Source organism: Nycticebus coucang, chromosome 12 (genome assembly GCF_027406575.1).
Source record: "Nycticebus coucang isolate mNycCou1 chromosome 12, mNycCou1.pri, whole genome shotgun sequence".
NCBI lineage: Eukaryota > Metazoa > Chordata > Mammalia > Primates > Lorisidae > Nycticebus > Nycticebus coucang.
The window spans coordinates 95,464,961-95,478,649 of record NC_069791.1 but is presented as its reverse complement, the minus strand read 5'-3'; the positions used below and the strand labels follow the sequence as shown (position 1 = coordinate 95,478,649).

Here is a 13,689-nt window from a genome sequence, read left to right as displayed (position 1 = left end):
CAATGTGGTTAAGAGATAGAGGACAAGAAATCAGGTTCTGGAGAAATCTTTTGAGCCTCTAGATCCCACTGTACCTGAAACCCATATCCCTGAATTTCTCAGCAATATAGCGGAATCATTTTCCCTTTTGCTTAAGCTTATTTCTCTTGTAACTTATATCACTTGCAAGAGAAATAGCCCTAATTATACAGCTACTTTTCCAAAGTATCACCAAACTACCAAGAATAAAATTCATTTTCCTCCTCTTCCTTTTTTTTTTTTCCCCTAAGAGGTGGGGAATTTAGAGAGCAGATATCCGTCCTGACCAGAAGAGAGTCCCCCTAACTAATTCTGGCGGCACCCAGAGCACAAATCTGGGTCTCTTTTCCAACCCCAGACTCGGTGTGAAGGCTTACATATTTGCTCCTCTTCATTGAAGCCCATGATTCCCATGGCCTCCAACGTTTCCTGGAACATCTCATCATCCTGCGCAGCCGGGATGGGGACAAATCCATTGGAGAGGAATGTGTAGTTGCTGAAGCCTTCCAAAAGCAAGTCACCTAGAAGGAGAAGAAGAGGGGAAAGGCATGAAGAAGACACACTTCTGCTTTTAACATGAGACGAGAACCTGGTTGAAGATCTGGACCATCGTCATTTCTTTTCCTTTCTTAAAACCTTCCTCCTGGGCGGCGCCTGTGGCTCAGTCGGTGGGGCGCCGGCCCCATATACCGAGGGTGGCGGGTTCAAACCCGGCCCCGGCCAAACTGCAACCAAAAAATAGCCGGGCGTTGTGGCGAGCGCCTGTAGTCCCAGCTACTTGGGAGGCTGAGGCAAGAGAATCGCTTAAGCCCAGGAATTGGAGGTTGCTGTGAGCTGTGTGAGGCCACGGCACTCTACCGAGGGCCATAAAGTGAGACTCTGTCTCTACAAAAAAAAAAAAAAAAAAAAAACCTTCCTCCTGCATCATGATGGTCTCGTCAACCATCTCTGGTCTCACACAGTAGCGCAGGTTGTACACTGCTCCAGGGTGCAGTTGAAATCCAGCCCAGGCTAAGACACAATCCCTGACACAGGGTTGCATCTACCCAGTGGAAGGGGTGTCTTTCTCTGAGTTGTCTGTAGGCACTCTATCTTAAGGGAAAAAAGCTGTCCTAACATTTAGATCAATCTTCATCCATTTAGTAAATGTTTATCAAAGTCATATATGCACATGAATTTTAAAAATCACTTACTATCAAAAGTTTATAATAAGAAATATCATTTCCTTGTTGCATCCCTTCTCCAATTACTACCTTACTCTATAATACCTAGTTTTTAACTCTTTTAGCTGTTTCTTCTGGTAGTGACCACTATCTCTCTATATATAATAGGCTTGCTGTATGTGCTGGGATGTACACTATAATGTACATACCATTATATATTTTACATTAGGCTATTTCTGAAGGTCAAATTCAGATATCATCTATATTGGCTTCTGCTATGGTAGATAAAAATTTAGCTGTCTTACACCACCATCCCTTTCTAATTGAATCAATAGATAATATCAGGGGTTGGCAAATCTGGCCCACTGTTGATTTTATAAATAAAGCTTTATTGAAACATTGTCTCTCTCATCTTTGTTTATTTTCAATGGCCGCTTTCTCATTATAACAACAAAGATGAATAGTTGGTACAGAAACCATCTGGTCCTCAAAGTCTAGCATGTTTACTATCTTTAGCAAAAACATTTGCCAAGTCCTGGATTATATCATTGCATCTGTTAGATATTGCTCTCTATAAAGTCATATTCCACGATTACATTTCCTTCGTTGTTGTTCAGTCCTCTTTCTCCACCCAAACTTATAATTGCCTTTCTTTCTCTTCAACAATTTGCTTTTCTCATACCCTCCAGCACATCAAGTATCCTCTTGCAGACCTATTTTTAATTAGACTGGATTTAATTATACTTTTGGAGAAATGTCAAGGAGATACTTTTATTTTTAAATAAAGGTCTTTCATGGGTCAAGACACTTGGAAGCTGATTGGTAAATTTGACCTTAAGTTGGCCCAAGATACAGTTAATTCAAGCTTTTGGATTAACTCAAGTGCCTGATTAAAGTCACAGGGATTTGGGTCTTTGCCAAGACTTCAATATCCAGAGTATGGATAAATTTATGAATATTTGATTCTCTCTAAAACCCTAATCTCTTTCCAGTTCTACCAAAGCCTAATCTCTGTCTAGTTCTATCAGTAAGAACACAAATGAACCCCCAGGAATTTTAGTTGTGAGCCTTATACTTGCCCAATTTCTAGAAGACTAGAGGCAGAGCACAAAACTAAAACCCACATCACCAAACAACCAAACTGCCATCTTTGGTGCCAAATAGAGGAATGAGAAGTGTAAACATTTGGGGGACTGCCACCCCCTCGCTGTAACTGCTAATTCACCATATTTGCTGGTATCCATTCAACATCTTCCTCCTCCTTTAATTCAAAACTACACCACCTTATATCCTGTGCTCCAGAAGGCCAAGCATTGAGGAGATTTAAACAATGGATAATGCCAGTGGTGAGAGACGTGGGTCCAGTTTCAGTCTTCTATATGTAGCTAACCAGTTCTCCCAGCACCGTTTATTAAAAGGGGGTTCTTTTCCCCCATTGATTTAAATTTAAGACATGAAACAATAAAAACCCTAGAAGAGAGAGTGTGGACAAAATGCTTGAAGATAATGGCCTGGAAAAGACTTTATGAGGCAGACCCCCTCTGGCATTTGCAGCAACAACAAAAATAAAAAAGTGGGATTAGATCAAGCTAAAACTCTAAAAAGCTTCTGCACGGGCAGCGCCTGTGACTTGGTGGTTAGGGCACAGGCCCCATATACTGAGGGTGGTGGGTTCAAACTCAGCCCCGGCCAAACTGCAACAAAAAATAGCCGGGCACTGTGGCGGGCCCTGTAGTCCCAGCTAATAGGGAGGCTGAGGCAAGAAAATAGCCTAAGCCCAGGAGTTGGAGGTTGCTGTGAGCTGTGACACTACAGCACTCTACCCAGGGTGATAAAGTGAAACTCTGTCTCTAAAAAAATAAATAAAAATAGCCCAACGTTGTTTTGGGCACCTATAGTCCAGCTACTTGGGAGGCTGAGGCAAGAGAATCACATAAGCCCAAGAGTCTGAGGTTGCTGTGAGCTGTGATGCCATAGTACTCTACCAAGGGCGATAAAGTGAGACTCTGTCTCTAAAAAAAAAGGTTCTGCACAGCTAAGAGTACCACAACTAAAGCAAACAGACAGCCTTCTGAATAGGAGAAGATTTTTACATGTTACAAATCTAACAAAGGTCTGATAACTAGAATCTACAGAGAACTCAAATTAACCAACAAGAAAAGAAAACCAACGCCATTTATAAGTAGGCAAGAGAATTGAACAGAAACTTCTCTGAAGACCACAGACAAATGGTCAACAAACACACAAAAAAGTGCTCTTTGTCCCTAATCATCAGAGAATTGTGAATCAAACCCACTCTGAGATATCATCTAACTCCAGTCAGATTAGCCCCTGCCACAAAATCCCAAATCTGCAGATGCTGGCGTGAACATAGAGAGCAGGGAACACTTTTGCAGTGCTGGTGGGAGTGCAAACTGATACAACCACTTTAGAAAGAAGTATGGAGAATTCTTAAAGAACTAAAAGTCAACTTTTCATTTTATCCTGCAATTCCATTATTAGTATCTACTCAGAAGAACAAAAATCATTTTGCCACAAAGACATTTGCACCAGAATGTTTATTGTAGCTCAATTCATAATTGTCAAGGTGCGGGAACAACCTAAATGACCATCATCCCTTGAATGGATCAACAAACTGTGGCAAATGTATACCACAGTGCACTATACAGCCATAAGAAGGTTGTTACAGGTAAAGTCTTTTATCTTTACCTGGATGGAGTTGAAACATAGTCTTCTTAGTAACGTATCTCAAGAATGGGGAAAAAAATCCAATGTACTCAATACTAATATGAAATCTATATATAAACAATTGCACATCCATACAAACTATAAAACACAAAAATAGTCTGGCAAGGTTGAGGGAGGAAGAGCGAGTGGGATGGGAGAGGGGAGAAGGGAGGTGGTGGGGAGGATGATTGGAGGAAGGAGGGAGGGCAAGAGGCGGGATTTCACCTAATGCACATAATGTGAGGGTGCTCAGCAGCCCCCAGATGAAGGGCTCAACTACAACTTGAACTTTACCTTGGAAGTGAGAACAATGTAACCTAAAACCCTCATATTAATTTAAAATTAAAAAAAAAAAAACAACTGTGGATAATGCCACCCTCTGGTGGTGGAGGACTGCACTACATCCCATCATAGCAAAGAAGAGAGCTCACACATTTTTTTGGTAATTTTTTGAACCCAAGGTCACAAAACTGATGGAAAGCAAAGTCTGTATTGTTTCCATAAAACTTAAACTTATTACAAAAACATAGATTCTACAGTTTACTATAGTCGCTAATACATTCCTTTCTTCGGCTATGTGATCTGTATATTCTTTTAAGAGTTATTAGATTACTATATACCCAGAACTCAAGATTCCCTTGGAATGTGGTTTGTGTATATAGCATACTATATTTAAAACATACAATGTTTTTCCTACAACAGAAGTCAGTAAACTTCAGCACACTGCCTGTTTTTGTAAATTGCGTATAATTGCAATAACAGCTATATTCCTTGGTTTACTTTATTATTTTTTTTTTTTATCGTCTGTGGCTGCTTTTGCATCACAATGTCAGAGCTGAATGGCTGTGACAAACCATGTGGCCTGCAAAGCCAAAAAAAAAAAAAAAAAAAAAAAGATTTACTATCTGCTCTCTTAAAGAAAAAGTTTGTTGATCCCTGTCCAACAAAAGCCACTTCAAAGTCACTTTTGAAACATTTAGTGAAATGTGCTTAGTTCCACTGCCCCTGCAAATTCTTTTTAAAATCAGAATGCATCTTATATACTTGTAAGTTTTATAAATTGGCTAAGAAGGCAATTGTGTTCCCCCCACCCTTCCAGGAAGGCAGAGATTGTGTCTAGTTGGACTTGATGTCCTCCGATCTAATTAGACATAATTATTTAATGCTGTACTGTCTCACTGGAACTGATGTCTACTATGTCACACAGTAGGCGCTTGGTAAATGAGACTGACTCAACATAAAGCCACATTCACTCACTGGAAGGAGATGAGCAACCTTCTGTCTGTCACCCGAAGCCACAGTTCTTTCTCTTGGCAGGATCAGAGACTCTGTTTTAATAGCCAATCACATATCCTGGATCCTGATGAAAGTGAAGGCCGAATACTCAATCAGGTATCATTGCTAGTCACTTACTTTTCATCTTCTCCTTGGCTCCAGCAATCAGATAATAAAAGATGTGGAATGTCCTCTCGTCTCTGGCTTGACGAATCGCCCGTGATTTTTCTAGCAGATCTGGTTGGGGGGGGGGGAGTTAAGGATCCTGTGGTTTCTGCAAGTGCTCCCCTCAAAGGAACCTAACCTTCCTGCTCCATCCCTGTTGCACCTGGGAGAAATGTCCAGGACCTGGAATAGGCTCCCTGAAGAATTCTGAGGTGTCTTAGAGCTGGGGCAGGCAGTAATCAATGTGTAATTCCTATGCCTAACCTTCCAGTTCTGACTCTAGGATTGGTGACGTCTAATTGTGACCATCGTCCTTGTGGACAAATGGGATCACTGAGTGCTGCCTGCAGACTCCAGGCTCAAAAAGAAGGGAGGGGGCAGAGCAAAAAGGAAGAGCATAAGACCCCAGTATGATGCACCATTATAGGGGGCACGGCCGTGCAGTGAAGCTCTGAGAGTCACTGAGGGAGCTTGTTCAAGTCCAAATTGCTGGATTCCACCTCCAGAGCTTCTGATTCAGCAGGTCTAGGGGGAGCATTCCAAATGAGCCCCCAGGGCAGGCTGCTGCTGCTGCCTGAGGAATACATGTTGAACACCACTGATCTAAGAGGGAGGCAGAGGCCAGAGGGATGGCATTATGCCTGGGGATTGCCATAAGCACAGGGAACAAGCAGCTAAGAAGTGCATTCAGCTGTGGGACGAGAGGGGAGAGGGTCTCAGCTTTGGACTTGGCTGAAGCCAGACGGCCATCCCAGCTGCAGGACAAGGATCCTGGCTGTTTTTGGTGGCCTCAAATAGAAAGAGTTAGGGTGATAATAACAGCCCAGTGGTTTGTGCCTTTAATCCCAACACTTTGGGAGGCTGAGGCAAGAGGATCTCTTGAGGTCAGGGGTTTGAAACCAGCTTGGGCAACAGAATGAGATGCTATCTCTACCAAAAAAAAAAATCTTTTTAAATTATCCAGGTGTGGTGGGCATGCACCTGTAGTCCCAGCCACTTGGAAGGCTGAGGCAGGTGAATCACTTGAGCCTAGCATTTCAAGGATATAGTGAGCTATGATTATGCCACTGTATTCCAGCCTGGATGGAAGAATGAGGCCCTGTCTCAAAAGATAATAACAACACAATAGCCACCATTTATCCCATGCTTATTCTGGGGCAAAGAGCTGTGCCAAGGGCTGTGCTCATCATCGTATTTAACCACTGCAACAAATCCAAAAGTAAGTGCTGTTTTCACCCTTATTTTATAGGAGGAAAATCTGAGGCTCAGAGAGGCTAAGTGACTTGCCCAATACCCCACAGCCTTGGCAGAGCTAAGAGCTGGACTCAGAGTAGTCCAGTGGAATTGGGCCGCTCCACAGCGCACCTTCTTACCCTGGACACAAAATACAAGGAAACCCCACCACCACCACTAAGTGCTACCATTTTCAAGCACGTGCTCCACAAGCTCCCTTGAACCTGAGAGCTGCCAGTGACGTAGATCCATCTCTGAACACTGGAGCTGGTCCCAAGGGGAGTTAACCATCCAGATTCCAAAAGAGATCCTCTGCTTATTCTTTGCAACATCAGCATTCCTCTGGGAAAATACTGTTTCCACCATTTTCCCATCTACAGAGTGGAGCTGTTCACAAACCAATTCTCTAAAGGGACAAAAGGTTCCAAGGGGATCTATGGTTGGCCTTGGACAATGACTTCATAAGAATACAGTGATGAAGGTCGCATGATAGCCAATACTTAGCCAGCCCTTACTCTGTCCCTGACGTGGTGCCAAGAAATACATTATTTCATTTTATTCTTACAATGCCTCTATGAGGTAAGTACCATTATGATCTCCATTTCACTGATAAGGCACAGAGAGGTTGAGTAACTAGCTCAAGTTCCCTCAGCTAGAAAGAGGTCAATCCAGAATCAAATGCTGGATATTTGGGGTTCAAACTCAGAATCCACATGTGTGAAACGACTCTATTGCAATGCTTGCTATTAAGAGAAGACAACTGTAAGGAAGTTGTTTTTCTTCTTCTTTCTGGAAGGAACTCAAGAGGCTGGAGAGAGAGGGGTGTTTTTGTGTCTCTCTTGGGCCCTTCCAGCTTTGGACAGACGAGGAGGGAATTCTGTGTGGCCCAGGTTCAAAGGATACATGTCTCAATGTTGGCTCCCACGATGTAACCGGTGACATCGAAGTTGATGCGGATGAATTTGCCCTGCCAAAGGAGAACACGGTTTATGGTCTGTTGCCCAGCCTCAGCCCATAACCCCACGGTGCAGGCGAGTAGGGACAGAGATGTCCAGGCACACTCAGCAGGAAGAAAACAATCTTGCAACACTCAGAGCTCCACAGGTCAGCTTGTTAGAGAGAACCAATGTCAGCCGAGCTGAACTGATCCCAGGCCTGACAGTGACAAAATAACTTATAAAGTACCTTCACAGATCAATTTCATTTGTCTCTTGCAAGGACTCTAGCCCAGCACAGCTATCTACATTTTAAAGGTGGAAAAACTAAGGCAGGGAGAGAGCAAGTGACTTGTCTGACATGACATTGTTCCTAAGAAGTAGAGCCATAAGCAGAACATAAGTTTCTCCATATTCAGGGGCTAGAGGGCTTCCGCCCCAGCCACTGCTCTGCCCCTGAACCCATGGTACCTCCATCTTCCAATTGTGGGTTAAACCTCTTCTGTGGGGTCTGGTGAGATTCAAAGTGTCTCCAGTGAGCCTTGCTGTCCAAGCTGGCCCTAGGAGGATGTCCTGTAGGCAGGATTAGGCCACACCCTGGCCTTGGAGCTCAGCCACTTAGAGAGGTTGGCCCAATCTATCTGCTCCAGCTGCGTCATAAAACCGAGAGCAGAGCCCAATCCTACATCCATTGGCATTGACCCTTTTCCTACTTTCTCAACAGATAACAGAGGATCACATCTCTTTTTTCTTCCCCACCATGACATACATGGTGGGAAATGGTTATCTGTATGGACACAATCCCCTAGGCTTGCTCAGGCCTTGACAAAAATCCAACTTTCTCTGTCAGGAAACAAGTCAGTAGGATGATCTGAGACAACCATCATTTGGGAAAGCCTGCTGGTCATGAGCAAGACACCAGTGCCACCCCTCTTTCCTCCCTAAGCAGCCAGGGGTCTGTAGGGGTTTATCTTGCATTGCTCTCACTGATGGTGTGCTAGAGACTTTGCACTGGACCACAGTACCCAAATGCAGCACTTCTCAGTGAAGGCTGCACATCTACTCTGGGGACTTTGAAAATCTGTGGCATGACCATTTGGCTTATCACATAATGGTAGGGGCTACTGGTCTTAGCTGGCAGGGGTGAAGATGCTTCCGGTGTCCTGCAATGACTGAGTTCTGGACACAAAGCATTGTCTGCTTGCTTTATGACTTTCAAATGTCCCACCTGACATCCCTAGAGGCAAAAGCTTGTTTGCAATTAGCTGAGCCTAGGACCTAACCCAGTTTTATTTAAAAGTACACACGAAATTTTTTTTGTTAATGTTCTAGTATAAGAATGTCACTTCCATATAACTCTAGAGATTTTTCTTTGGTTTGGAGCTTTGTTAAGAGTTAGTCAGCATTCTGGAAAATCCTACCCTAGCAACGTCATTCCCCAAAGGGCCCCCCCTCTTTCCCCTGTGTTTGTAGCTGTTAGTCACAGTGCTTCTGGGTATGATGTAAGTGTCTGACTCATTTCTTGTGTCTTCTGGTGTGGTCTGAACTGAGCACTGATATGTCGAAATGCACATTTTTGAAATGAATTGTGTAATTTTATTTCTTCTTCATGTTATAGTGAGGGCATTATGGTGATTTGTATTAATCTGGTATGTATAGGAGGTGATATTATCTACCACTCTGATTTCAGGCAAGAAAAGGAAGCATGACCTAATCGTTTATTATAAAAATGGGCCTTGGGGATCACAAAGTTGCTTGGGGACCACTGTGTGAACACACTTAGCAGAGCAGCTCTGGACTGAGAGTTTTCCATAGGGCTCCATCCCAGTGAGCAGCAGCTCACAGGGGCACCCACAAACCAGCAGAGGCCCCCCCACAACTGGAAAGTAGAGGCAGTCTTTCCTCAATCTTTCCTCAATAAAATATCTTTTTGACTGTCCTTTGGAGGTCTCTACTTCTATACAATAAAAACGATTTTTGCCTACACGTCATCAACCACCCACTCTTAAGAGTTCTCTTGTCCAATAGGCTCAGACAAAAAAAGGGAGGCCCTTGGAGCCTGGGGAAGTGTGTGTGGGAGGTGACGCCTCCTGTCTCATTGCCTGTCAGCTCCCCAACTAGACCACAGGCCTCCTGAAGGCTGGAACCACGCGTGAATTGCTCACTACAATCCTGTGAACTTAGCTCGGTAGGCAGTAGGTGCTTCATAAAAATGAACTCAGCAAATGAGAAAAATACAAAAAGAGTGGTAGATGTAAAAATGCCTACCAGATGATTGTACACAGTAGATGCTTAATAGATGTTTGTTGGAGGATGTACTTATCTGGCATATAGTTGGTGCTCAACTTATGCTTTGCAGCATAAATGAATGAGTATTGGATGTACGTATCTAGCACGTCCTAGACGCTCAGTAAATACTTCACTGAATAATGAACGGATGGACAATGGAATGAAAGGCAGGTGCGAGACTAAGGTCAAGAAAGGACTGGAATGCTGTTGTGATGTGCACATCTATCCCTTCAGACTCAGACACCCGCTGCGCCCATATGCACTGCAGTCCCAGGCAGAAGAGGACACCAGGGGATCCAAACCTTTTCCAGAGAAACCACGTGGCTTTGCTACTTACAAATCGTGAGGAGTTGTCATTCTTGACCGTTTTGGCGTTTCCAAAAGCCTCCAGAATTGGGTTTGCTTGTAGCAGCTGTTTTTCCAGCTCTCCCTAAAATTCATTTACATCTAGTTATTGGAGAAAGCAACTCAGGTACTGAAAGTTCTGCCATAAATGGATGTTGTCATAAAATTCTGCCCTTAACCCACAGGTCTGTCTTATCACTACCTCCTCTTAGATCTGGAGGCTAATGTCCAGACTTACTCAAGGATTTCAAACAAGAAACAACTGGCTGATAGCTAGGACATCTGCTCTTTATCCATGTCCATCTGGTCATCTCTGCAATGTCATTGCCACTTAAAAGAACTGCCTTGTGGGCGGCCCCTGTGGCTCAAGGAGTAGGGCGCTGGCCCCATATGCTGGAGGTTGTGGGTTCAAACCTAGCTCCGGCCAAAAGCTGCAAAAAAAAAAGAACTGCCTTGCACTATGCCAGAGATGTCATTTGCATCATGGGGAAGAGTGCCCCACAGAGTTGTGCAGTGCACAACCTGTCCTGATGTACATGGCAGTCCTGTTACTGCTCAGGTTTGACAAGCAGCCATCTTCAAGTTAAAGCACTATAGTCTCTCTTCTGATTGTTTTAGTGCAAATTTTAAAAGTTCCAATTTTTCCTTTCTCAGACTGGGTTTCTGAAGTCTCCTATAGAAGAGAAATAAGGAATGCACATAACCCACCGGGAATCCTTTTAATTGACTGCAGAACAAAGCTTCAAAGCATGTTGCCTGGGCTCCATTCATCAGGTTAAAGGCAGCTGAGACTGTACACAGCCCACGGGCCCCCTCTGCACAAATGCGGTCACGTGATTAATCGTGGCAGGAAAGGGCCAATGAGGTAAGTCAAGCCGGGAAAGCGAATGAGCTGCTCTCTGCCTATAGCTATAGGCAGTCTGCATGTGGCGGCTGCAGACTGTCCCCAAGGACTCCTCTGGGAAGCGCTGGCTTCTGCGAGTTTTTACTTTGTTCTCTTTCCTCCCTTGCCTTTCTTTTTTCCTGGGTAGCAGGGCTGGACTAGACAGAAGCAGGGACAGTGTCTAGAGGGGCAAAGGATGGGCCCAGCTTTCCCCTTGCTCCTCTGTATGCCAGAAGGGCATTCAGAGTAACCGTTCTAAAGAGACAAAACAGGAAGCTACCAATTATTTCTGTTTTTATTTAGTCACAGGCCCTCCTTCGCAGCTCCCAGAGAAAGATGAAGCAAAAGCCTCACCACATGAAAATCTCAGCCACAAGTGGAATTGCCCCAGTAGAGACAACGGGGCAATGGAAATTTACAGTGAGCGCCAGGGGCTTTCCTTGGCTAATAGGAAGACTAAAGGAATCACTTCCATTAACACAAACTTGGGGTCTCCATTTCCCTGGGGAAAAAGGCCCCCCTCTAGAATGGCTATGCTGGCAGGTGGGATTGAAAGAACCTTTCAAAAGAGCTTTAAACACAGGGATCTGGTCCAAATTCTCATTTTATGGATAAAACCTCAGCCCAGAGAAGTAAAGTAACCTGGCCAAGGTCACACAGGCACAGATCCCACATAAGAACCCTGATTCTAGGACGGGCACAGTGGCTCACACCTGTAATCTTAGCACTCTGGGAGGCTAAGGCGGGAGGATCACCTGAGCTCAGGAGTTCAAGACTAGCCTGAGCAACAGCAAGATCTGTCTCTACTAAAAATAGAAAAACTAGCCAGGCATGGTGGTGCAGGCCTGTAGTCCCAGCTATTCAGGAGGCTGAGGCAGGAGAATTACTTGAGCCTGGGAGTTGGAGGTTGCTGTGAGCTATGATGCCACAGCACTCTACTCAAGGGGAGGAAGTGAGACTCTGTCTCAGAAAAAAAAAAAAAAGAACGCTGATTGTCTTCTGATTGACAACACTGCTACCCAGGGTCTGGCTAGGATGGATTGAGACCCCTGAGGGCTTCTTCCAGGCTGGGACCTATGGGCCAGTCCCTCAAGCTCTGCATTAGAGAGGAGTCTGCAGAGGTCCGAGCGGGACCAGTTCGTGTGTCGCGTAGCTGGGGCCTTACCGCGCCACCAAAGCTAGTGCATCACGAGCCCCAAGACTGTTTCTGGGGCCTCGGATCAAGCAACCAGCATGCAGAGGACAGATGGCACTGCACACACATGCACAAGGACACACACGGTGCACTGGGGACACGGCGAGGGAAGAAGGTTAGGGATGGTGACAGGGAGAGAGGAGGGAGGCATGCCACCGCCATGCCATCGGCTGTCTATCAAGCCAAGGAAGCTTTGGGGCCTGATGGTCCTAACACTCAACCAGACAGGACAGACGTCTCCAGGTTCCTTGCAGTGGAAACTACCGGTAGTGGGTGCGTTGGTGGGAAAGGTGAAGGGATTCACTCTGACCTGGGGACATCCCTTCCAGGTTGGAGTACAACCCCAGGGATCCCAATGGGAGTCCTGCGGGTGGCGAACACTCCCTCACCAGGACAGTATTTCAGTGTGTTTGCCGATCTGGGTTGTGGAACTCAGAGGCCTAACCTGATCTACCATTGGCTACCAGTCTCGGTGGGTGCAACAGGAGCATGCAGATCTAAATACACTCTGTGCCTCCCGTACACACCAGGAAAACACTCCCAGTTACTCACGTAGGCAAAAGATGGGCCTTGCTGCGGTTGAACAATACAGTATAAAACAAATGTCAGTGTTATTTCAATCACATGCACGTCAAGGTCTGGAGAGACAGATACGACGCCACTCCCACCCCCAGAAAGCCTGGACTCCCCGAGATAACAAGGACAGCAGCTCCTTTGCCTTGACTATGTTTCCTTTCCCTCCCTCCCTGTTTGAATCTCTTAGGTGTCCAACGAGATGGTGTCTGAGATGTGTTTGCATACGCAGGCAAAAAGCATCAGACACTCAGTAGGACTTTAATAAAGACTAGTCATTATGTCTGATCTCCTAGTTTTACTATTTAGGGAAAGGGAAGACAGTGGGAAGCCATATTTTCACATGTCAGGCAAATTTGGGGGCCATCGTTCCCATACTCTGTGCCCAGAAACCAACTTGCTAGGGTCAGGTCTGAGCTGCGGGACCTTGGATGTCCAGCACTTGTTTGAGGAAGGAAAGATCCTCCCTAAGCCGCAAACCAACACCAACCCCACATCTCCCAGGGCCGCTGGACAAGCCAGCCACCACAGCTGCCCCCAGAGTCACCTCTGAGGGCGTAAGGCAAGATGGGGAAGGGCCGGGGCTGGAGACGGCCTGCGACGTGGTCAGACCTCCATGCTACCTACCATCTTCCTGACCTCAAACTTTTGGACAGAAGCACTGGCCCGTACTGGTGGCCCCTGGCTTGCCCCCTCCTTTGGGACAGATGAGGCAGGTCTGAGGCAGAGGAAGAGGAAGAGGTCCCTCCTCTCGGATGACTCAGAAACCTGCTCTTCTTTTTCTTCCAAGCCCTTAATCAGGCTATGTCATCATTTGTTTATTTATGGGATTATTTGCTGACTCCCACCCTCCTCTCTTTTCCACTGGTCTGGAAGCTCAGAGAATAC

General features: G+C 45.4%; 1 protein-coding gene across 4 annotated transcripts in view; it reads right to left on the bottom strand.

The window, feature by feature from the left end:
• MYH11 (myosin heavy chain 11) overlaps nucleotides 1–13,689 on the bottom strand; it is a 124,891-nt gene that overhangs the window by 50,546 nt on the left and 60,656 nt on the right. For 2 of the 4 annotated variants that reach the window (XM_053556359.1, XM_053556361.1), the window contains exons 6-10: nucleotides 12,781–12,801; nucleotides 10,143–10,235; nucleotides 7,485–7,548; nucleotides 5,322–5,420; nucleotides 396–539 (exon numbers count right to left, since the gene is read on the bottom strand). In XM_053556359.1, the coding sequence (XP_053412334.1) occupies nucleotides 396–539; nucleotides 5,322–5,420; nucleotides 7,485–7,548; nucleotides 10,143–10,235; nucleotides 12,781–12,801 (421 nt within the window). The remainder of the gene's footprint in view (nucleotides 1–395; nucleotides 540–5,321; nucleotides 5,421–7,484; nucleotides 7,549–10,142; nucleotides 10,236–12,780; nucleotides 12,802–13,689) is intronic. The other 2 variants (XM_053556360.1, XM_053556362.1) reach the window with 1 other exon arrangement.